Source organism: Dysidea avara, chromosome 3 (genome assembly GCF_963678975.1).
Source record: "Dysidea avara chromosome 3, odDysAvar1.4, whole genome shotgun sequence".
NCBI lineage: Eukaryota > Metazoa > Porifera > Demospongiae > Dictyoceratida > Dysideidae > Dysidea > Dysidea avara.
In genome coordinates, this window is record NC_089274.1 from 24724770 (window position 1) to 24751230 (window position 26461).

Sequence of the window (26461 nt, forward strand, 5' to 3'; positions counted from 1 at the left end):
GGGTCAGTTTACAGATATTAATCATCCAATTGACGTAGATGGGTGGCTTATCTGAAGGAAGTTCAGTTGTTAGCACGTCGTGGAGTGACCTGTTCAGTGTAGAGAGGGTACCCCTCCTAGCACATACGATTGAGCACGTTCCTAGCAATGCTAGCAGCACCATGCACCATAGATAGGTCTATGCTAGAAATAGACTACTGTATTAAGCCACAAGCATACCTTCGAACTGCGTTAGACCCATTCACGTCCTGAGAGTCGGGCTCGTGATCGCGGTGGTACGGTAGTCACACTTTTAGGGCTGCTCGTACATCATAAACCAACATCTTTTTGTCACATGACCTCTTGATACTGTGCACACTAGCACAGTAGGCCCAGGATGAAGAAAGTGTTTTTGAAAGTGGTCAAGACTTCGTCGCATAATCAACTTGCTTTAACCTGGACACTCTGCTTCGTTTTTGGATGCATTTCATCAGCTGTTGCAGGTATGTCAGTGTCTATGATTTACCACATAGGCCGGGATCACGTAGCTGCAGGGTTGGATCCAGGATTTCTCAAGGGGGGTGCAGGGCGGATCCAGACTTTTCTCAAGTAAGAGAGGCTCTCTCAAAAGGGGGCTTCCATGGAACCCTTTGAACCCCCCCTGCCTGGGGTGGTAAACTATAGGGGCACGATTCATCCATAGTGGGGGCTAAAACTGATACAACTAGTAGTGCAGTGTGAGCACACTCAACATGCCTTATCTAGAGAGTCTGGGGGCATGTCCTCACAGGAAAATTTTTGCAAATTTAGCTGACTTTGACAATAATATTTACTGAACTTTATTGAATAAGCATTTACCTTATTGAAACCTCGTACAGCCCTCTTTGAAATCTTGTTGAAATCTCTGAAAATTGTTATAAATTTCCTGTAGCTAGCTATACTTCCATATTTGCAGTGTTACGTATGCGAAGTCCAGCATCCCCACAGGTTTGCAGAGAACTCAAGAAAGGATTCGGCATATTTCCGTATACTACGTGTCATGTGATGCTATTATTCCTGACATCGATTTCTAATGCTCTGAAATCTTGAAATCTTGCCATAAATTGCTTGAAATATTTGAAATCTCGTACAGGATTTTTTTGAGTTGCGGACCCCCCCGGCAAAATCCATAGGGGTAACATACTATTACAAATACAATGATAATGATCATGTAAATAAGTATGATTATGATTATGATGTGATTTGGGTTGAGGCTTAGAAGCCTGTACACCCATTCAATTACATACATACACATACATAAATTAGATGCAATAAACAAAAATTAACTATGAATATAATTATTACATTAACATAAACCTATAGTCATAAAAGTAATTATCTATAGCTGATTTAAAATTATTTAATGAAGAATTACCTACAATATCACTTGTAAGATTGTTCCAGTCATTAATTACTCTAGTACCAAAATAGTTGACCCGACATGAATGGTGGGCAGGGGGCTTAAGTAATTTATATGCATGACCTCTAGTTTGTGTATTGTGGGAGAAAGTAAAAAAGTTGGAGTGATCCAGATTGAAGTAATCATTCAACATCTTGAAAAGAAATATTAAGTCACCACGTCTGTGCCTATACAAAAGAGATGGTAAATTCATTGATGTCAGTTGATCTATGTAAGACTTGTCTCTTAAAGATGGTACTAGTTTTGTAGCACGCCGTTGCACACCCTCAAGTTTACGTTGATCTAATACATAATGGGGTCCCCAAATTACATTTCCGTATTCTAATATTGGTCGAACCATTGATTTGTACAATCGTGATAGTACAAATTCATTCAAATCGATAAAGCTGTGATTTAAACGTTTCTATGTCGATTTCATGTAGATCAGGGTAGGCTAGAGAAGTTTACTAATTTGAATAAAATAATATTTCTATGTCTATCTTGTAGAGTTGGCTAATTTAGGATTGTGGTGATGGTCTCTGCCATGGGTTGTGCACATTGTGAGCCAGTAAAATCATTATTTTTCTAGCAGTGATAACTAGCTTTCATATTAAAGAGCACAGCATAAATGCTGCAGTATGGTTTGAGAGGAGAAAGTTAAAGTTTAGGAGTTAGTCGTTGTTCTTTAGACTATAATATAGTTTAAAGAATTTTAATGATGGATGTTCTATTAGAGTAGTTGACTGTTCTATTAGAGTATATTGATGTTTAGCAGCTTTTTGTGAACAGTTTTACCCCTCTTTTTGATTCCTAGAAGAGATTAGCTCTTCTCAATCTTTCCATGTTTTCGTGTGTGCTTTACACTTGTACTGTAGTTTATACTATTTTTCTAGATATAGCACATAGTAAAATTTTGGAGGGGTGCTTCAGCCCCCATGCACCTCTCTAAATCCACCCTCGTACAGCTGTATAGTTGATTGCATATACCTTTGAATATTTCATAAAGGAATACTTGCCATCCTCGCTTTTGAGCATTTTAAGCCTAAGGCAAGTCAAATTGCAATCCACACCAGCAAAACGCAACATAAACGTATGTGCAACTGACTGTATAGCTACTAGCTGGCCTGAGTGCCAACCCCCCAGTTTTTAAAAACCTTGAGATGTTAAGTCAGTTGAGTCTCACTTCAATTACTATACCTTTCCTTCCATGTTGGCTGAGAAGTGGAATGTGAAATGCATGCAGTTGCTGTTTGATGTGGCTATGGCATAGGTTGTGTCTTTCTTTGTTAACTGATCATGAAGGTCTGCTGTACAATGTGTTAACAGGGTCATTGGTCATTGACTTGTCATCTGGTACCATATGGCGTCAATCTGGCCTACTTCAAGGGTTGCTTTAAGTTTAAGTGAATTGTTCAGTAGCTGGTATTTTCCAGCTGTCCAGCACTTGACAGCCAGTGGTGGCAAGGGCAGTCCATGTAGCCTAGGAAATAAGCCTGCCATTGCTCTAGCTTACTTTGCTATAAACTTAATTTTACTTGACGACTAAATGTCATGACTTTGTATACTGTCTACACATTGAAAGCAGTGGTTAACAATGGATATAAACACGGATGTATATTGTCACAGATTTTTCGCTAATCATTGAAAATGCAACCTATGTATATTGGAATGCTCTAGTAATTTTCTGCTTATCATAGTGTCCTGCTAAAACCAACTTTCTGTGCATGGGTTTGCATCTGACAAGGCTTAAATTTGGTTAGTTTACAGCACAGATTCCTTTGTGGCCAAAGATATTAGATCCAGGTGCAGGCAAAGGGAATTCATTGAATTCATTTGGGGAAGTTTGGTATAACTGGAAGCTGTGGTCTGGTGGGCTGTAGCCATTTTGCTACATAAAGTATATTCTGACATATTATTTTACAGTCATGTGACTGCTTTCTTATTAGAGGTTTTGACTGTTCATTAAAGTATCTCAATCTTGTTTGCAAAACCCTTCATAATATGTGGGACCCAACTGTAATACCTGGAGGGGTATCAATTTAAAAAAAATTACTCATCAAAGTTAAAACCTTGAGAGGTGGCATGCAGGCCTCAGTGTATCAGATGATAAGGTGGTATAGTGTGATTTGCTTCCACAGGTTCATGTGTCAACAGAGTAGAGCTTCTCAGCAGATTCTACAATCTGGTACTGGATTACAGCTACCACCTCAGCCCAAAGTTATTCACCACAAGATGTTAGGATGTCAAATAGCGGATGGTGCTCAGTCAGTTTATCATCAGTGTGTGGTGAAGGTGTTTCTGTACAGTATGTGATAGCTGACTTTGGTGCTGAAGCTGTGGTAGAGGCAATTGTAACTGCGGCTAGTGATAATGACAGCTATTTATTGAGCTATTATGTGGAGTATGCAAGATCAGATATGCTGTTCTCTGATGTTATTGACCAAAACTCAAACACAATGGTTTGTTTTGACTGTAGTAACTCTATATACATCCTTGCTATGTTCTTGCGAAAATAGTGAATGGTGGTACAGGTGTATGCGCGTGCACGTGTGTGTGTGCGTATGTGTATGTGTGCATGTGTGTGTGGCATGGCGTGGCATGGCATAGTGTGGTGAAGATGATGACTTTATGGTCTGGCATGTAATGTAAAGTGATTACATACAGCTGTTATGTCTTGAGTTATATTCCGTTCAGGGCAGTTCAAATTCCAAAAGAATGCTGTAAATTGCCAGCTATATACTATTTGATACTACTAATCCCTGTTTAAGTTATGGCTACACTATTGACAGGCTGTATATGGCTGAATTAGGAATTAAGTGTGCATTCTTCATAGACTTACCAGTGTCCTCCTTGTGTCCCATTCATCTTTGCTGACAGCGAAAAGTGTTGATTTTGCAGTAGCACGTGATGGCTTCCCTTCGAAATGGAAATCATCCGTTTTTTTTCATATGGCTATTTTAATTGCAGAGGTGCTTTCAAAAAGTACTTGATTCATACTGCTATGTAATGGGCTGAACATAGCTGACAACAAAACGTAATGGATACTTCACTTTTCAGGCAATAATTGATATAACTGGGGTGCATGGTGCCTTTTATTTCTTTTGGTATCCGTGGATTGCAGAGGTGCTTTTCGAACAGTTCTTGATTCATAATGCTGTGTAACGGGTTAAACATAGCTGACAACGAAGTGTAATGGATACTTCACTTTTCAGATGATAATTGATATAGCTGGGGTGCACGGTGCAATTTCAGATGCGGTATGCATGGGTTCACCAGTCATAATAATTATTTACAAAAATAGTTAACAAACGAGTACACACAAAAAATTTTGAATTTTCGACTAGAGTAGGGAGACTAGGGACCATAGAAAAGTACTGAAACAAGTTGGAGTAGTGCACGATATTAAATCACAGTAAAACAATGAGAAATGTTATATTCCTACTTATTATGGCATCTTGAGCACAGCAGGGATATAACACTTCTTATTGTTTTAACATCGTGCACTACTCCGATGTGCTTTGGTCCCTACTCTAGTTGAAAATTTCAAATTTTTGTGTACTTGTGTGTATAATTATATATATATATATATATATATATATATGACCTCCCTTGTTCCATTGCTTTTCATTTTCTATGCCTACTCAAATGTAAAATGTCTCATTTTTTCTTACACTTGATATGTGAAAGTTTTTCAAAATGCTTGTAATACTTGGTTGTGTGCTCTGTTCAATGATGGCTATTGTTGATCCTACGTATGTATATACTAGTGCAGTTTATTTAAAAATGAAGTAGGGTCCCAGCATTTAAAAAGTAGTGAAATAAGAGATATGAATGATGATAGCTATTATGACATAGCTATGTATGTGGGAAAATCCCTCACCACCATCTGTTTAAGAGATTTTCCAACATAGTTTTGTTGTACTATAGTTACCACTGTTCGTATTATTTGTTTCAGTACTTGTTATCACTGGAACCTTATTGCATCAATAATTTCTATCATTGCACTACTGACTCTTTTGTTATAGCATAGCTATGATATACGTACATGTGTGTGGCTGTGACTGATTTATTAGATACTAGCATTGATACCTTCCCTACATGCAGGACTACCTTTACATTAACTAAAATTCATAAAGTAATGGAATTAGATCCATCAGCACCATTCATATAGCTATGTAGCATGCATGATGTTACTTTTAAAGAACACGAAGCCTTCCTGCAAGCGTTATTATATCATAACCTGTTATCAAGACACACAGTAGTGTGTCATGCAGACCAAGAAGTTGACATGTCACACCACAGGAAAAACAATAATGCAGTATTCATACATACGTATATAGCTTCATATTGCTATGGAAATTCAGCAGTCCACATATGAAATTTAAGCAAAATCACTCCAGGTATTCCCAAGATATGAGCCTTCAAAAATTGACTTACTTTCTTAGTTTGCTTTTCTTCTTTTTTGTGCACTTATATATGACTGCCATGAAATGCAAATGCAATATCTGATTGCCTTGACACTTTGTCAATGGGTTTAAAGACAAATCTTAGTACCAAATGCAGTAAACGATAACAGAGTTATTAACGCTTATTTACATAAAATAATGCCTACTGTCACGCTTACAGGGTAAATCACTTATGGGAAAATGGAAAGCTAGATTAACTATCAAACCTTATATTGTTTGTGGTTTGTAAGAGATAGACAGTAAAGGCCATGAAGATACAGCACGAAAATCAACAGTGTGAAACAATCATACAATTGGGTTTTGCTAATAAAAAAGTGATTACTTACCAGCAGACAAGTAGTCATAGAAGGGCCTTTAGGTGTAAAACCACTGAGTTATATATATTGCAAAAACCAACTGCGTATGTGTAGCAAATGTGCGATCTAGACTGATACTCACAGTCACTCCTGTAGAGAGTAAGTCACCCTGTAGAGAATTTAGCTACTGTACATTGAAAGCCACCATGTAGAGTTCAGCTATGTTACAAGTCACCATACACTGATTTCAGCTACATTGCAAGTCACTCTGCATTGCAGTGATTTTTGTAAAATTCCAACCCATCTATGTAGCATACTCCATGCTACAAGCTCCATGCTACAAGCTCCATGCTACATAGCATGCTCCATCTAGGGGGTCTGGGAGTATCCCCCCAGAAAGTGTTAGGAAATTGGTTCAGGAAATTGGGTTTCAGGAAATTGTAGCAATTTAACAAACAGTATTAGATGAAGAAGATGACAGACCTGAAGATAACAGGAAACAGAGTCGTCGGAATCCCAAAAGCCACTGGTGAGTTTATTATTGTGGTGTAAAATGGTGGCAGTGCACTACTTCGTTTGGCCTCCAACCTTGCAACTGTGGTCAGGGCAGACGAAAATTCGAGTTTGGGTGATTTAAAAAAAAATTCTGTATCCAACCACCTGTAAGTAGGCTAATACTATTGTGATTTTCATTGCATAAGATGTCTCTAGAATGATTTGTAAAGGCAGCTTTTAGACAGTGCGCATCACTTTTGGGGTGGATCCCTACTTAAACAGTACTAACATACTGTTTGATACAATAAGAACTAACTATCCATTGGTAACTTCACAGTAGAAGTTGACATATATACTGAACCATCAATATAATTATGGAATGAATTGGAGTTTTGTAGAATTTTAAAAAAAGTATTCAGAATTTGATGCTAGATCTACTAATCATTCATTTTAGAAGGGGGGGGGGTGGGGGGGTTTGGAACCCTACTAAACAATATTATATTTATTTCTGTGCAATACCTCCAAGTAGAGTACAAAAAGCACAGGTAAAATTTTACAAGGTAGTGTAGTCCAGATAGTTTTCTATTAAACTGATTCAAACTTGCATGTGGATGAGATGACATCTTCAGGCAGATCTTAATTGTGGAGGGCAATACTACTATAGTGTTTGATTATGGTATGTTAGAAATGTATATTGAGTTTGAAGACCCATACATGTGAGACTCCTTTTTTAATATGCATGTCTTTTATTCCTAAAGTATGTGGTTGATCTCCTTTGTATGCAAAACATTAAAATTTTATTTCCTCTTTAATTCTGTACTACTGTATTTATTTCATTCAATTCCTGTGACAATTAATGCTCTTATGTATATGGTACAGTGCAATATCTGCAATATTGTGTACACTGCTGGTCCATAATATATTTGTGGATGCATTGTGTACTTTAATATGTTTCTATGTGCAGGTTGTTGATGGTAACAGTCCTTGTAATCAGCAAAGGGAGTTGTACACTCCTGTAATTGCACGGTACATTCGTGTTGTTCCACTGGAATGGGTTGGACCTATGGTATGCTTCAAGATGGAATTGTATGGATCCTTTCTTAGAGGTTTGTTTAGCTATTTTTAGTTTCCTATGTAGCTTAATACTTCTCATATTTTGGTTGTCTCCTGCATGTAAGTATTGTACATGTACATATTCTGAGTATTGTTAAAGCCAGAGCATTAAAATTAAGAATCTGGCTCTCCCCAACCACCTACAGCTTAGCCTGTTTGTGCCCCTTCTCTTGCCAGCTCCTGGATCACCCCCTGTAGTAGACCATTAAAATTATCTTGTTAGTTGATGCATTTTGAAGCAGCAAATAATCACCTCTTAGTAGTATCTCACTGTTGATTTTTGCTATTTTGGCCTTTGCAGATGGTTGCAAAGTCTTAAAAGCTGTTTAAAAGGCCCTGAATGTCTTAAACAACAGCATCATGATAATTATTTTTAGAGGCACTTAGTATGCATGGAGGTGCTGAGCAGGTGACAATTTCACAGCTAGTTTGACTTTGGTTTGCTTTGCTTTCAGGTGAATTTGTAATAAATACTAGTAAAATGTGCATATTGATGAGTTTTATAAACTGATCTTGGACTGACAAAGTTTAGTATTGTAATCAGAAGTATGACTGGCTCCTCCACAAGTTGGGGGGGATTTGCCCCAAATGCCCCATCCTAGATCCACCATTGTACTAGTCTCGGGTAAACTGAACATACTGTTTCATACTTTAAAATGTTGCTTCTACTATAATATATGCATAAACTTATCTACCCACATTGCTTTCTTCCCATACAGATATCTGTAGTCTGGTTCCGCCTACCCCTTTGCTAAAAGTAAGGATCTGGTGAAATACAGATCCCATATCAGTTTTAGTACATGCAGAAATTCTACACTAGCCAAATAATTCATGCCAATGCGTTCAGCCAGTATGTTTATTTGGAAGCTCAATGCTTTTATTGTAGTGCAATTATCTTACATAACCAGCAGTTACATATGCTGTCCAATTGAATTCTTTAGAACTGATATGGGATTTGTACTTCACCAGAGGGGCAGGTCACCAGACTATATAGGATATCTGTAGGCAAATAGGAAGACCATGTACCAACAATTAATAGGCTCTGCCTTGTAGTTCTTCAAGAGAGCTTGTTTGAGCTCATGGAATTTACCTTGTTTGCATTTCATTGTAGAAAATTCCACAATGTAAGCCTGTATTGTTGCTCATGTGTATATGTACTCATGTGCACCATGTCTCGTCGGATCAAGGGTTGTCTCCACCCATCTCAATCAATGTATAGTAGTGTCTTCTTGGTAGTACAACAGTTTTCAACTTAAGGATTAAGGAACAATGCAATCCGCCTATTCTAATAACAATCACTCAACCACAATTACATAACAATCATGCACTAACCGGGAAGGATACAGTTATCCCAGAAATTGGACCTCTATGGGTGTGCAGTGCTGCCACGATATAGAAAAATTCTATATCATATATCAACAAGGTTTATGTCATGATATGAACTTATATCATGATATAGAACTAACTTAACATTTGTAAGACAAACATACTGTATGCATATACACCTCTTTTGTAAGTTAAAATGTAAGTTGGGTATTTATTACTGTGCAGGCCTCACAGGGGAGCATGTATACACAAAGTGAATTACTTTACAAGCAATATTTAAAACAGTCCAGTTATTCTGTGTTTAAATTGATCAAAGTCTGAAATGATTACAACATCTTCTGGTAAAGAGTTCCTTAGTTTATAATGGAAAAAAAAGTATTAATTCTTGCTGATATTTGTAAGAATCTCTTTGAGTGTCCACATACACAGTGTATAGTAGAGTGGCATAGTGCGCATTTCGTGCACTTTTTGATACAATTATGAAACTTTCCACATAAAGAGTAATCCTTGTGACATTTATTTTTGATATAGAGCCACTGCATATTTGGCCTTAGGCAACTTTTATAGCTATTTTTTGCATTGAAAATTTATCATTTTTGTCTTTATCTCCCTGAAGCATTAAATAACACTATTAAAACATGGTTTCAAATTAAAGGTGTTGATCTAAGAAACAATACGACTTTTGTTTGAAGTGAATAGCTCATTCCACCACAAAGTTATGATTACTTTAAGCAGTCGTAAAATTTGCTGCCCTTAGGGTGTAAATTACCTGATGGGCAGTAAATTTCATAGAATCCCATGGCTAATATAAATTATCATAACTTTGGGATAAAACCACCTATTGACTTCAAATAAAAACCAAGTAGTTTCTGTCAGCAAGACTTTTAATTTGTAACCATGTTTAAACAGTGTAAAATAATGCCTCAGGGAGATAAAGACAAAAATGACAAATTTTCAATTTAAAAATGGCTGTAAAGGTCACCAGAGGTCAAATCTGTGATGGCTCTATATTTAAAATAGTTATCACAAGGAGTACTATTTGTATGGAAAGTTTCATAATTGTATTACAAAGTGCACGAAATACCCATTTTTTGTGCTATGCCGCTCCGGCTATGAGAAGCTAATATTTGTGAGTACTCGATCACGAGTACTTGAATAATAAATATTAATGATTGTTTCAGTCCTACTTGGAACTCAACTACATTTTTTAAATTAATATGTATTAAATTAGTTCTCTAATAAAGACCTCTAATACAACACAAATAAATGGCACTGGCAATTATTGCTATACTTGCTGACAGTTGCTGTGCATGTATTAAGATAAATTAGTGTGTATGTATCCTCTTCAATGTACGTTTATGGCAATATATAGTGTCAGTGTTAATAGCTTGCTTGTACATGCATTGTAAGCTTTAAAGCTTGGCATTGATAGGTAAGTTTAGTTTGGCATTTGGTATTGGAATGCCAATAAACATGGTATCAGACTTATCAATATGTATCTTTAATACTGTAAGTTTCCAAGTCGCTGAATATCTATATGCAATACAATAATGATAATATCAAAAGAATTTCTCCAACTTGCTAAAGCAAGCTTTTTCACAATTAAGTGTTACAGTCCCTAACAGATGGCTTTTACTACTGCCAACATTCTAACTCTGAGTTATTTGCATAATAAAAAAATTCTGCTGTACACAGATTAGTCAAAACACTTCATGCATGTGCATGGTTAGGTACTATCAGTTACTGAACCTCTTAATATATGTGTACTTTTTCTGTCATTCAGTGTCATTCAATATTCACTCACTTAATGTGATAATGTCTTTTATTAATAGAGTGTACAAATATACAGGCTGTCAGGGATAACAGAACATTACTACCAACTGATAATATTGCTCTATCATCAGCCCTGACCAGCTATCGTGACATTTTAACTAATTGGTGTAGAAGGTCTTCTGATCCTTCACCACATTTTAATTTGTCCTTTACTCAACCAGTTCATTTACTATATGTTACAGCAAATGGAGATGGTGTTGACTATATCAGAAGCTTACATATGAAAACCAAACTGGTGACATAATAACATATTCAAATGTGGATGGTTTACAAGTAAGCATGTTTAACAGCTAACACATAATTATGTAACATTATATAAAATTCCTGTAATAGTCTTTCACTCTACCTAATGCAAGTGATTATGAAACTTATCTCCTATGGAAACCAATTACCACAAGGAGGCTGGGGTTTATTGCAAACCAAGTTTCAACAACATATCCATGCATTGAAATTCACTTCTATGGATGTACACTTGATGATTTAGGTATGTCATTCTATTCTAGTTTGATCAGAACACACAATAGTATGTTGTGTGGCCAAGTACATGCGGCTAGTGCAGACATGCAGCAGACAAGTGTGTATTTTACAGGAACCAAGATAACACTGTTTCACACATCTGTAGCTCAATAGTGCCTGAACAGGAAATAGCCAGTTTTGCTGTGGTGGGGCAGTGCACCTCCTATTTCAAATTTGAGTCGAATCTTCCTATCCATCATTGAGATATGCATTTTCAAAGTTCATCTTATTTTCTTCAAATTTTTCTTCGTGATCTTCTTTTTCAATGAAGTCACCATGTAGAGAGTCAATTCAGCTACAAACAATTCACCCTGTAGAGCATTCAGCCTTGTAACATCACCCTGTAGATCTTGCTGTAGATTGTTCAGCTATACATATCAACCTGTACATGGTTAAGTTGTGTAACAAGTCACCCTAACTGCTACATGATAATCATTTTATTCAGTTTCAGATTTACAATAAATACACAGATTCACAAACAAACAGCAGTCTTCGATGATTCCTGTAGTAAAGAAAAACAAGTTAAAAGGAATGTTCAAAACCAACCATAGGTTGGCTTTAGGACTTTGCAATTACAAAAGAAGAGATATCCTTACTAAAACAGCCAAGCTGTGAAAAAAGGTGCAGCTCACTGAAAAGGCCTGGGTGAAAAAAAAAAGTTATGAAACCAAAGGTGGCAGCCAAGAATTGGCTGCAATGATGTTAATCCCAATCATTTTTGTAATGAAGGTAAACATCATTGCACCTTTGATTTCATAACTGTTTCACCCAGGCCATTTTGGAGGACTGCACCCTTTTAAAAAGCTTGGCTGTTTTTGAGTATAATATCTCGTATATAGTTAGTTAGTTTATTGTTCTATGTGCAATTTAAAATGTGTTTGCAAAGTCTGTTGTATTACTGCTTCTTTGTTATACTTGTGAACTTTATTGTTGCACATGTGGATGATCTTTCTTTAGTCATTGATCACTCTACTGAATTATCAACTAACAGTACAGTACTATCTAACAGAACAGTTGTAGCATCAAGTAGTGAGATGAGAAGTTCAGCAATTTGTACAAATTCATTCTACTCTAATATATCAACCAGCAGAACCATAGGCGGTGGAGACGGGGGGCCAGGGGGGCCATGCCCCCCCCCCCCCCCCCCCCCCCCACACTTTTATGGGACACTGTTTGCAAGAAAAGATCGAGATACTCTAATAGAAAAGTCAGGATCTGGATACTCTAATAGAACATTCACAGTATTCAGAGAAGCAGTGTAGCAAGCTACTTAGCTACGTATGTGTAGTTATAAATAAAGAGATATAATTGGTGGAGAGCAGCTATTGTCAGCAGGCAGGCTGTGACCTTTTTTTTTTTTTGGTCTTCAACGTACAACCTGTCCTGGCCCCCTCACTCTTTGGCCGCTTCACTGCCCCTGAGCAGAACAGTATCTAACAGAACAGTTGTAGTATCAAGTAGTGCAAGGAGAAGTTCAGTTTGTACAAATTCAGTTGATGTAATCTCTGTTACCAGTACATCATTTGTCAGTATAACTGTCACTGTTACTTCATCATCACATACAATGCTGGTCACACAATCTCGTAATGACAACAACAGTGGTGATAACAGTTGTAATGCTGTGGTTATCTGTATTCCTGTAATGTTAGGAATTAGTGTGATTGCTGTGATAGTTGTCATTTTGGTCATACTGAAATTACGATACCATGGAAATTTTAATATCTGTGTTAGAAACCCACATACTGAAGATGATCTAAGCAGGTGAGCAAGTATGTTTAATAAACTTTAATGAGAGCATGTACACAATTTATGAGATCACCTGTAGTAGGTATATTTGCAAGATGCAGACATTAATTTGTTGCTTGCATTTTTAGCCACAGTCACAGATTTTTATGACTTCTGTGCAAGACTATTTGTATAATTTTTACTGTTATAACGTGCATGTAGAGCTCTGCAATATACCAGGTAGTTAACAAAGCCATAATGCTATGCTAGTGCATTAATCAAGTAGGGATCTGAGCAATATAAGATATAGATGACAGGAATATCTCCACGTTGGATGCTATTACAATTAATTTTGTTCAATGTGAAAGTAGGGATTTTCCCACATAGCTAACATTCATATATACCTTGTTTCACTACTTTTTATCACTTGATCCCTACTTCATTTTTGAAAGTAATATTTATAGCATAGCTATGTGACACGTGTGACTGATAGAATATCACACATGACTGTTGTATTAGGATGATTGTTTAATTAGAATGTCTCAATCTTGTGGCTGAACCTGAGTAAGCTTTTGCTACAGGTATGCCACATGTGATCAATCCCTAAGAGGTGTGGTCACTGTGTTCTGTTTTTGCTAGTTAACCTATTATTATAATTACAGCTGTCCCTATTGCAATAAGGAAACCATATTGAGGCATTAAATTTCCATACCAACATTTCCTTACAGGAACTTATACAAATGCCACAAAAAATGATTCTTCCATAAAAGTGATTTTTGTTGCACAAGATTATTCTATGCTTTTATGATGGCAGCAATTTGGAGGGCACAATTTTGCATGAGGAGATCCTGCTGTGTGATAAACCAAAACTGTTTTACTGAAAAAATACTTAATAGCTATATAGTAGTGGTAAATAGTAGTACATAAACAAATGTACTGAAATTCAAAGGTTCATTTATTTAAGAGAATTAGAATGTAAATCAAACATTCAAGTTTAGTTGGTGGGCACCTAATGTATACAAGCTACTGTAAGCACTACTGGACATACGCCATGTGTCAAGTTATTTTAAACTTGTACTATGCTACTGTTTGCACTTACAGTAGTGGATTCAGAGGGGGGCGCATGCTCCTCCTCCCCCCCCCCCCCCCCAAAAAAAATTATATACACAAGATTGAGATACTCTAATAGAGCAGTCAATCAAATATTCTAATAGAACAGTCACCATATGTAACCCAATAATTATTAAGAATCCTCCACTGAGTATGAAAACTTTCATCTGCAGCACCAACCCATGGATAGGCACATTTAGTTTTGTGGCCTGCTAGGAATTTATTTTTATTTTTTTGCAAATTAAGTTCGCTTGCTACATTGTATGTCATTCTTATGCCAATTTACTGTAGGCTTATGACCAAGCTCATAACTGTCACTGATCCCTGTACAAGCTCATAACTGTCACTGATCCCTACACAAGCTCATAACTGTCACTGATCCCTACACATGCAACTCCTGAAACTTGTAAAATACCTAAAGCTTCTGGAGGGAACAGCTTCCCAGATCCCCCTGCTTTATAGCTATATACTACCCTTCTTGCGAAACCCTGGATCTGCCCCTGACTTATTTCAACTGCTTTCCTCTCTAGTCAGTGTGCATAGTAGTGAATGATGCATATTATGTACTTTAGTTTTGTGTGCATTACATGTAGAAATCTTTTGAATGATGGACATGGAGATGCTTACTATTTGACAGTGTTTGAAAGTGAAGGAGAACAGAAACTACCAAGTGCAACCCCATCTATGATGAAGTTAGTACTCCAGTTGCTAGTGGTGTACCGCTCACACCTAACCCATCATATATTGGTTTTGCAAAAGTTGGGCTTGAACCTAACCCATCTTATCAACCTTTCAAAATTGTAAAAAGTGACCAAAAGTAATTGTCATATTTGCTTGCAGTGTACTTTGTGAAATCATTAACAAATTTGTGTTCAGGTAATATACTTACTAAGTACTAAATGATGGAGAATGACATTAAGCCTACTAACTTTGCTATTGGGACAGTAAGTAAGTTAATAATTCAGTTAAATACTTAGAACTATACTTACTATTCAAATCTATTTGTGACTGAATTTGACAAAACCCGGCTTCAATGCACAAAGCTTTGTTAGGAGATATGGTGATTTTAAGTAATCATTGTGTAGTAACTTCCCAGTGCCTACAGCTGTGCAAACAAAATTTGCACCAATTATTTATCTATTTACTAGCTATCGCTGTGTGGGTGTATAAGTTTCTGATACCCAAAATATGCCCTGTTTTAGGCAGCTTTTTTCGAGCGGGTAATAATTATCACAGGTGGTAGTAATAGGGGGTGGGGGGGCTTAATATAGGAGTATAAAATGGAGCAAGAAGACAAATGGAATCCAGAGGCCAAGTTTGGGCCCTCCATGGCCCCCCGTGGCCCTCAAACCACTCCAAATTGATTGAGAACACTATTGGCGAGCTCTCTGTGAAGTCCCAGCTCACTACACACCATTACAGCAAAGCCATGGCCATTTAATGGCGCCAATCTTCCACTCGTGGCTTTGACAGGGTCGGAAGAAAGCTGCTGCAGAAACCAGACTTGCCAGTTCTGAAGGAAATACAGAGTGGAATATGATAGTGTATTAGACCAGCAATCCATTTCTGGTAAAAACATAAGTTTGATTTTGTGTGTGTGGAAGCCAGGTTATATGAAATCCGGTCACATGAAATCCGGTCACATGAAATCCGGTCACATTTGTCATTCACTGGTCATGATATTGCCTGGGCAATAAAAAATTATGTGACAGGCTATAAAAAAAATTATGTGAGTTAAATCCCAAGTGACACTGCACCTTTGAATGCCCACACTAAAGTGGTATAATAACAATATTATAGTTATATTACCAGCTGTGCACAATTACCAAAACAAAGCCCATAATATGAGCTGTTGGTTATATTCATAAAATAATTATTTTAAGATGTGTAGTACTTATCAATAGATGGGAAGACAGTCCTCAAACACTTGGATAAGTACATTCTTATTATGACTTGTGTTCTCAAACATCATCAGCAAATTAAAAAGGCTAACAAGTTCATCAAATTAACCTAACAAGCTAATTATGTTTGGGACCTACCACGAATCAGGAGACTCTACAATGCTCCATAATGTAGTATATACCATCCTCAGTGTGAGGGCTGATAGTGTATGTAGCATGAGGGTGCATGCAAGGTATGCATCAGTGGCGTATCTTGGCTTGGTAGGGCACTGAAGAGCAAAAAATGGTAACTACCAGCTGACAATGGCTGCCCTCCACTAAATTTATTGATAAAGTACCTTATTTACAGCTATATAGTTTGCTACATTGTTTCTCTGAATACTGTGACTGCTTTATTAGAATGATTGACTTCTCTATTAGAGTATCTCGATCTCACTTTTGGCAGGGCACCAGAACTCTTTGGTAGGGCACAGCTGACCCACCCCTAGATACACCACTGGTATGCATTTGACTGATGTTTCAAGTTAGGTATTACTAAAATTCAGTATCATAGACTCCTCTTCAAGGCACAATAATTATGTTCCATGCACCGTGTTTGTTCAAATTTTTCAGTTACAGCATTATACTGATATAATATACTGTTATTCAGTAAAACACTTGTAGTCAATCCCCACTGTGTATATATATATATATATATTACGCACATGTACTGTGGTAATTTTAGGCTGCTGTCAACAAAAATATATCCACTGAGGTGTCATCAAACATGTTACCAGGAAACACAAACTACCAGCATCTGTTCTTCCATACATTTTACAAGTGCTGAAGGTCTCTGGTCCTACAACCTGCATGCTATAGTATGTACATGTATTTACAGCTAGATGGAAAATATTTTAATTTTTGTCTAAACTATATATCTATTTTTTAATTGCATCAGTAAACCTTACATATAGAAATACTATCCATAAAGGATCTTGTTTAAACAAGTTGACAATACATGTGCAATAATTCTTTCAACAAATTAATAATCCCTGTCATAATCATATAGAATATCCTTTTCCAATACTTGTAGCCATCCATTGCAACATCTATGTCTATTACAACAGCTACCTCTCAGACTGACGAAATAAATTAACATTAGACAATGCATGAATCAACATGATTTACTTCGTTTGATAGGAATTTAATATGTTAATTTCAATAAACAATAATACAATAATATTAAGTGACCGGGTCATGTACAAATATTAGTCATCCAATTGGCATAGGGAAGCTACTCCACGATTAATCCAGTGACTGGATGGCTTATCTGAAGGAAGTTCAATTGGTAGTACATAGTTAGTGGAGTGGCCTGTTGTGGAGAGGGTACCCCTCCTAGCACTGGTCTTGTAAACAGGACAAGTGTAAGTTGACTTCTTTTTAAACTTGGATCTGTCTCCTGGTTTTACCCAGATCTGAAGTATGTAGTTAAGAAGATATGTGAAGATATAGAATACCATCTAAAAAATTCTCCTGCAGTGTTTATAATTGTAAGGATACAATTGGTAGTGAGTCATAGAGAATTTTTGGTAGTGATTCTCCAACTACTTTAGCATTGCGGTCCCATCGTGCTCCTTCCAAAAACAGTCCCTAAACAAATCAAAAAGATGACCATAATTTGAACCTTTAATGAATACACCTTGACATATGCCCCATCATCTGGTTTCTGTGTCATTTCACTTTCATCTCCCAACATCTCAAACTCAAATCCCAGGTGATCGATAGGTATTGTGTACTTACGAGCATAGTTCTGTGATACACCTAGTGACCAATATTGTATGAAGTGGATGGTAATATCTATACCATAGCTTAAATCACCTGTTAAAAATGACTGAGTAAAATAGAAGCCTGATATCCAGAATACATTGGGGGAACCACTGTCGATCCAATCCTGGAAGAATTTTAGTCTGCAAGACCAAAAATGATAATTATCAGTACATTATTTGTACATACCTGGTCAGTAGGTCAGTGATATAGCTACCCAGTGGCTTTAGTGATGGGTAGGACTTGGCTGCCCACACTGCAGGCACCTTACCCATTATCATACTAGTGAATACATCCTCTAGTTCTGATGACATTACCACCAAGCCCTGCACAGAGAGTAGGATCATTAGGGGACTCATGGAAACCTAATACTTGTCCAAATTCTAACTCAGACAGGCAGACTTTGATTAAACAAAAGAATTTTGTCATTGCAACTCTATTATTTCTGTGTGTCTAGGTCTACTACTGTTCTTTATTGACTGACCTTTATAGCTTTCTGAATATTCTGTAAGGTGGATCGTACTACCTTAGTCAGTCTGTTAAACCTGATCAGTTCCTGACGTAGTACAGTGTTCATTGACTCATCGTATACCACTGGGTACAGCTCCATAACCTAGAGATGTGAGGGATGGGAGACATTGTATACACAAGACTTGTTACCACACCTTCTCAATGTCATAGTCAGGTGGTAACTTGGAGAGGATATCAGTGGCCAGTTCATCAACTACTTCCTGTGATGACTTACCACCCCCACCACTCTGACGAGGTAGTGTTAGTAATATTCCATCAAATAGCTACATAGGGTGGAGACACAAAATGACTCTTAGAAATAGACACAAAAATGTGAATATTTAAAACTTGTGCTCAAGGCATTTTCTGTTTCCTAAAGGTTCACTGCCAAACATGCCAAACAAACAAGCTCTTCTTTGCACAAACTACTGGGTAGACTGTGAGTAATTAGCATGGTATACATCCAGCCAGAGATGTTTTGGAAAAGTTTGTGGGTGTAGCTAGGTTTATCATACCTGTTGTGTTTCCTGGTTGTCCTTTGTGATGTCAGCATTCTCATGTAGTCCAAACACCTCAGGGTGAGGTATTAGGGGTAATTCCCTGATATAATCAATGTAGCTCTGATAGTCACTGTGGGGTGGGGCATAGTACTGGCCACTGGGTGAGAACCTGCAAGGAAAAGTTAAGACTACACAGAATTATCTGTGCTACAAATAAGTGTCCCCAGGAAAAGTGGAAAACCTCTCTAATGATTAACAACAGCTTATAAGTCAGACTCAGCTCCTAGAATGACTGTTCAATTTGACTGTTTTGTTTGCATTATTGGAGTAATATCATCTGCTAAACTTAACTGAACAACAAGTCCATTAATATCTTACTACAGTGGAACCTGTCTATAATGGTCACCTTGGGACCAGATATATCTGGCCTTTATATACAGGTGGCTGTTATAGAGAAAACCTGTATAAGGTGGTCAGCAGCATTTTAGTGGCTATGGCCGTTATAAATGAGTGATTATTATTAAGAGGCTCGCGCCAACTGCAATGCAGTAATATTTTAGTACAGAAAGGACAAGGTGAGCTTGTTATGAATGTTGGTTATAGCTATTGAATACGTTTAAGCAATGAAGCCTGATAGATTATATAGTATTCATTGAAAGGCAGGAAGTGTGATAATTGTGCATTAATTGAAACGGTGCCGTAGTGCCAGACAGTTGGCTTAACAGGCCACCATAAAAGGTAGCGACCGCTATATGAAGGAGAAAGTTATGTATACAGTGATTCATAGGCGAATTCTTGGTTGGCCGTTATACGCGTTAGACAGGTGACCGCTTAATGCAGACAACAATGTATACATTTGTATGGGAAAATATTTGGGACCTCGTGTCCATGGCCGTTATGCAGAGGTGACCGCTTAATCCAGGTGACCGTAACACAGGTTCCACTGTACTATTACTATAGTGGTGATCATACAACTGAAGGACCCATAGCACATTCTAGACACTATACACACACACACACCTGTACTCATCATCATTTTCTATCTCATGGTTGTAAAATATGGATAGTAGGGAGACCAGTAGACGTCGGTCCCAATCATCAGTTACTCTACCACCATAGTTACATTGACCAGTAAGGTATGACAGTGCTGCCAGGGGTAACTCCTCATAGTCATTAAGGAACATCTGGTAGGAGGAGGATTTAATAGATACAAACACATGCATAATTCTACATTCATGGCAACATACTATATACAATGAAAATAATAACATAATACCTGTTGTTGTCTTAGACTAATACGAAGGTCAGACTCATTAAATTCATAGGGAATATTCCATCCCAAAGCTCCAAACTTGCGTCTCTCTTGTACCATTGCATGGAAGAAACACAAACCAAACAATAGCTTCCTCCAACGTTTTGGCTAAGAAACACACAAGTTTAACACATGGACTATATTATTATACTATGATACACTACAATGTATGTAGAAACTAAAGAAGTGCAACCTGTATATAGGACAGGCACTACTGTTAACCCTTAAAGCCGCATAGGCCGATATATCGTCCGTTTTTCTAAAGGCACATAAAACGTATAAATAATACAAGTAACGCATGCTTAAAGAATGGCCTTAAACAGCCAGCACAGACAAGCTTGTCTAATGTTATTAACTGAAAACCTTATATCAATGGAAGGTTTATTCAATGGGCTACTTAGACGAGTAAAATAAGTATTGTAACAACAATTGCTCACTTAAGTCATGACTAGAGATGGACCGATACCACTTTTTACCAATATTTCCGATACGAGTATTTGTACTGAAATTATTTGCCGATACCGATACTATACATTGAAGCCTAGACAAGTTTATTATAGAAATTTCATTGTTGTGATACATAGCTAGCTATTGATTTCAAGTTTTAAACTATTCATTGTGTAACAGCTAAACATGATAAACATCATGATGGATTACTAATTTCTTGATTTGAGGTAGTTTTCTTGTATGCTTATTGATAAAGCAATTAATTGCGTGGGAGGCCGATAATTGTACAGTGTTTGTTACAGCTTTTCAACTAAACCTTTTCATGAAAACCAAGCCAAGTTAGTCAAACTTATTTCTTGAGGAACAACTGCACTACCATTTAATTACAAAGGATTCACGTGCTCTAACATATTAGAATACACACGGAGCAATTGCAGCAATACTTGGAAAAGAGTAACAAAGGCTTTGTTTCGCTACTTTGTTAGTTACTGATTAGCTCAACTAAGTTATTAGCTACTGGAAACTTAGCTAGAGATGGTTTAATAAAAGTGGTGAGTGTCTACTGTGGTATCTGTACCTTGTATTACCGATACCGATCCGATACTGGTATCGGTCCACCTTTAGTTATGACGCCATGAAGAATGGCGATTGCATGTCCTATTACTTTGCACGCATTGCGTCAGTAGCCATTTTTAACAATGTTTGACTCACATGAGCTTTATATGGCGTGATTTGTCATTGAATGGAGAATTAAATGGTCTTTACCAGAACTCCATAGGACACATTGTGAAGAAGTTATCAACCGTTTTCTGAAGGTATGTAATGAATTGTTTTCGTGTTTTATATTCATGGCAAGTTTTGGCCTTATGCTTTCGCCAAAGGGTAAACCCCTAGGTACTGTTTAATTCCTTATTACATTACAGATAGAATGGTACAAAATGTGTAGCCTTAGCGCTTACTGTATGGAAGTTACAGCGTTTGTTTATAGACATGCATTACAACTGAAATATCGGCCTATGCGTTTTCAGTGCACTTATATTAATAATTGCGTGCAGCCTTAAGGGTTAACAGTGATTGGTTACACCATACAGTGGTAGGATCAAAAGTAGACAAACTCAAGTCTAAGACCAGGCCAACTAGTTAGGATTTTTAAATCAAGTCTCAGGATCACACTCCACGATCATGCAGCTGGTATTCCTACACCTTTACCCTTGTATGGAAAGAAAACCATAAATACAGCACAAAAAAAAAAGAACATCGAAAAGCTGGCCATGCTGACACACTAAGCCACTGAGCTGTATAAGTAGCACCATGAATAGGAAATAGAAATGTTTCAAAATAGGCAGTGCTACATATTATAGAGGGCAAAAAAAAGTGATCTCATACTAGGGATGTACGATAATAACGATAACATGAGTGATCATTACGATATCTATGTCGTGATAATGATAAAATGGCTTACTTATCGAAATCCAAGTTTTTTGCACAGCCCTATCTCTTACGTATATATAAGCAAACTGAGTTTTATGACAAACTGTTAAGTTTATAATCAGTGATTCCTCTTCCTACCTTGTTACAGCCTTCAAAGAATTGTTGATCAGAAATAGGATCATTGAGGTAAGAACGTAACAGATTAGCCCTCATTCCTTTAGGAGGTTCATTAGTCATCTTAACACCTACAATAACACAGTACACATAACATACAACAGTGTACATTAGTACTGACCATTCTGTAAGATGGAGACTGGGAAATCCTCAGAAGGATAACTGGTCAACCATAGTCTGAAGTCCTTGTGGGTATTGTCAGGTACAATGACCTGTGTTAATACAGTTAGTAAATACTTCACACTTCTGCTATAAGTGTAGTACATACCTCTTCACAAATCTTCTCCAGCTTTGGCATCCAGCTTGTAGCCAGATGACAATTCTGTAACACTACCCAAGTTCCTTCCTTGATGGCATTGTCAATCATCTTAGTAGCAATGGGACCCTTTGTGAATTACATACAAGTGCTTAATGAAGTATTCTGAGACATTCATTTTGCAATACAAATGTGTATGCTGTTCACAGAGTAAATGGGACACCAGTATAAAAACAGGTAATAAATCATCAAAACTAGTACTCTGAAAGAGGGTTGTCTGGTGACCCACGTCTCACGCATGATTATATGTCCAACTGTACGTACATACACAATACTAAGACACAAACTCTGTTTTTATGAACAGATGCATACATGCACGCACACGCACACGCACACACGCACACGCACACACACACACGTGCATAGTGCAATCACAACAGTCATTCTTACTTGGCCTTGTCCAAGTGATATAGTCTGACACCTCAGTCCACCAAACCCCATGTCTTCAGCAAACTTCAATAGACCATTCATGGGATCAGCTCCCGGGGATAACACAAATATCAATGGGGAACAACAGTTAGAATCAGCATAACTGCCAGCAAGGTTAAACGTGGGGGGCTCAATGTAAGTACGACCCATCTCTTCAACTATAAAATTCTGAAACACAAAAATAATTACATTGCATCAATGAAACATATACACTAAAGCAAGATCGTGTAATTTGTTAGCATAATAAAACTGTAGTAGAAATTCAATTATTACATTACAGTGAAGCTTCATTAATCATTATAATGAAGTCACTAATGGCATTAAGAAAACTAAAAGCCTCATTACTGAGGTGATGAGGTATGCCTTGGGACCTAGGTTACTGGTCATTATAAAGAGGTCTTTTTCAAGTCAAGTAAGGTTTCATAGAAGTCACTACTCACTTGTATAGCAGGTATAATCTTGTCAGGTCTAATACACCTCAATACAACCATCCTACTAAGACCTGTTAACTTCAACTGCCATGGCTCTGGGTATTTAGCATCTTGAGGATTGACCGAATCATATACCTCCTTCCACTGCGGTGACAAATCTGAAACAGAAACATTAGCACAAGTTTGAATGGTGTGTAACGGTACCATTCATCCAGCCTTTGAGGTCCTTCAGGTTTGAAGCACGGACAATCTCAGACCAAGATTTGTCAGTTAACCATTGTGGATATGGATTGGGGTGTGGATTGTCCAGGGCAACACCACCAGTTAGCAAAAACCTCCACATCTCATCATCAACTTTACCCCTTTGTGATAACAAAGTCACTCTCTAAACACTCTAATAGAGCAGCCACAAATTTGCTTACTTTCCACCCAATATTCTTATGCAGAGGATAAAGGAAAACAACAGCTTTTCCTTTTCAAACAATGAACGACAAACATTACAATAAATAGAATAAGTGAAATGATCATTCAGTGATTGTATACGTTCCTGAAGTACTGAAGATTTTTCACTGTTAGCTATAGACTGTAAGGGTTACATTAAATATGAATAGCAGGATTACATTTCATTGTACCTGTAGGAAAAGGTTGATGAACCAAGTCAAGGAGTATTGGTACATAGGTTCAATATTGGCTAAGTCTGATATACAGAAAAATAGGATCGAAGAGTGCATAGCTACTGGCTTGTAGCCGTTACGAGTCTCATCAATTTCTTTCTCAGTTTGTGAGGCAATTTCCTAGACAAACAAACACATCAACTGACACTTATGCCTCACTCACTCGTTCACTCACTCACACGTATGCTAACACTCACTCACTCACTCACTCACTCACTCACTCACTCACTCACTCACTCACTCACTCACTCACTCACTCACTCACTCACTCACTCACTCACTCACTCACTCACTCACTCGCTCACTCACACGTACGCTAACACTCACACCCCCCCCACACACACACACACCTGTTTGGCTGTGATTTCCTCTGACAGTGTCTTTGAAGAGGAGAGGACTTTAATAGCTGTCTCATCTTCCAGAATGTTACCCTCTGATGTTGATAACACCTCCAGTATCTTGTCTTCAATTTCTTTCAGCTAAATGAATCAGAATATGATTAGCATGTGGCCTCATGTGTACATATTGTGTGTAGAATACACATCATGTTTGTATGCACATGGTTATGTACACAACATATATGTAAAACCTAAAGTAATAGTTACATATTTACCTGTTTCTGGTTCTTGGCACTCTCAATGATCAGCTCATTTTTCTTCTCCTCCAGTTCAGGTTTCTCCTTAGCAGCCACAATACCCAACAACTGATCCTCCAGTCCCAATGGTGTGATCATGAAGTTCAGTACAGTCACCTACGGATGCGGTACAACATGTACAATAGTACTTACCAGAGTAAGATAGATAGGAGCCTTGTTACAATATCCATTTAGGTATGCTTACTTTAACTGACACTTCTGGCAAGTAGTGAGGGTTCCTCAGTCTAGTGGTGATGTAGAACCTGAAGTCCTTACTGTACTCTATCACATTCTCACCAAGTCTCATGTACTGAAAAAAATAATCACAAAGTAACAAACAGAGATAACAGGCAGACAGATAGATATACTTCCTTACCTCCACTCCGCCTTGTTTGAAGGTTTGTTTTAACAGCAGTGGTTCTAGTAGTGGGTCCAGCTCTTCCCCCACATTCTCCAGTAGTACTGGTGTACCAAACTGTATACTGTTCTCCAGTGTACGGGCATAGTTAGGATCAGATAGTTTGATCACTGACAACTTGTTAGTCTTCTCCATATTCTTAACCCACTTGTTAGCCTGACCTGGAGTAAAATAAACAAGCGCTCTCCATTATGTTTTAAAAAATTACAGTAGACTCATGAGTATTTGGATACCGAGTCAGTGTACTAAAGAAATGAATGTTCTATTAGAGTAATTACTGAGTAGACATGATTGTCTTGATATGGGTCCAGAAGATTTACATATATGAACACTCCTGTCATAGTTTGAGAACACCACTGTGTGGTTCAGATGTGTTCAAGTTCTAATGGATAAGTACAATAACTGCATACCTTGAGGGTCAATCATTAGAGGCCATCTCCTAGAGTTGGACACAACTATTCCGTTATCAATGGAGAAAGAGTCAACTGGTAATCCTGCTATTTGCCAAGCCCTGATCTTGACCGGCTCCCCAAGTGTGGCATTGAGGGAGAAGTTTGCTGAGCAAAGAATGTTTTTGTCCTTGCATATCTTCAACCAGTCAGCAATACACTCCTATACAACAAGGCATTATGTATGTATGTATCACAGAATCTATTGCTCACATTTCTGAAGTCAACAGTGAATGCTCCAAGGTATGCCACTACACCAGCTGAAAGCAGTACATCTCCAGTGATGTTAAGATAACTAAAGTTATACCAATACCAATGACAGCACCTTATATAGTAGTATTTTTTCCTACCGCTCTCCCAGTACTCTAGCAGCCTCTCCCCAACGTTCTTTCTCTCCTCCCAGTCCTCCAATCAGCTTCTCAGCTCTGTCCAGTTTCTTAGAGCAGAGGTCAATGTTCTGTTCAAGACCCATCTTCTTCTTCTGGTTAGCCTCAAACTCATCATTGAGTAACTGAAGCTTATCCAAAACCTATAATAAGTGAATATGCATAGTGGTAAGTGTGGTGCCGTCAATCTTACAGCTTGTAGTTCAGCTCTCTTGGCATTCAACTTGCTCATCTGAACAGCCAGCTCACCTTCAGCTTCTGCCAACTTCAGTTTCTTTGGGGCCACAACCTACACAGAAGGAGACCAGCATACAAATGTGTAATGTGAGAAGGAGTATGGGTGCCTGCT

The 26461-nt window shown here is 37.6% G+C and overlaps 1 protein-coding gene across 1 annotated transcript in view; it reads right to left on the reverse strand.

Annotated features, from left to right (window-relative positions):
* Positions 1–17369: 17369 nt before the first annotated feature.
* The window catches only part of LOC136250423 (dynein axonemal heavy chain 3-like), a 36498-nt gene continuing 27406 nt past the window's right edge, over positions 17370–26461 (reverse strand). Inside the window, exons 57-82 of the mRNA XM_066042629.1 lie at positions 26306–26401; positions 26077–26255; positions 25940–26021; positions 25688–25889; positions 25236–25438; positions 25065–25169; positions 24839–24976; positions 24576–24704; positions 24184–24345; positions 23974–24134; positions 23756–23913; positions 23561–23709; positions 23082–23288; positions 22644–22760; positions 22497–22587; positions 22340–22446; positions 20288–20431; positions 20032–20195; positions 19027–19180; positions 18667–18795; positions 18486–18614; positions 18191–18327; positions 18056–18144; positions 17877–17998; positions 17738–17827; positions 17370–17652 (exon numbers count right to left, since the gene is read on the reverse strand). Of these exons, the coding sequence (XP_065898701.1) occupies positions 17446–17652; positions 17738–17827; positions 17877–17998; positions 18056–18144; positions 18191–18327; positions 18486–18614; positions 18667–18795; positions 19027–19180; positions 20032–20195; positions 20288–20431; positions 22340–22446; positions 22497–22587; positions 22644–22760; positions 23082–23288; positions 23561–23709; positions 23756–23913; positions 23974–24134; positions 24184–24345; positions 24576–24704; positions 24839–24976; positions 25065–25169; positions 25236–25438; positions 25688–25889; positions 25940–26021; positions 26077–26255; positions 26306–26401 (3651 nt within the window). The 3' untranslated portion in view covers positions 17370–17445. The remainder of the gene's footprint in view (positions 17653–17737; positions 17828–17876; positions 17999–18055; positions 18145–18190; positions 18328–18485; positions 18615–18666; positions 18796–19026; positions 19181–20031; positions 20196–20287; positions 20432–22339; positions 22447–22496; positions 22588–22643; positions 22761–23081; positions 23289–23560; positions 23710–23755; positions 23914–23973; positions 24135–24183; positions 24346–24575; positions 24705–24838; positions 24977–25064; positions 25170–25235; positions 25439–25687; positions 25890–25939; positions 26022–26076; positions 26256–26305; positions 26402–26461) is intronic.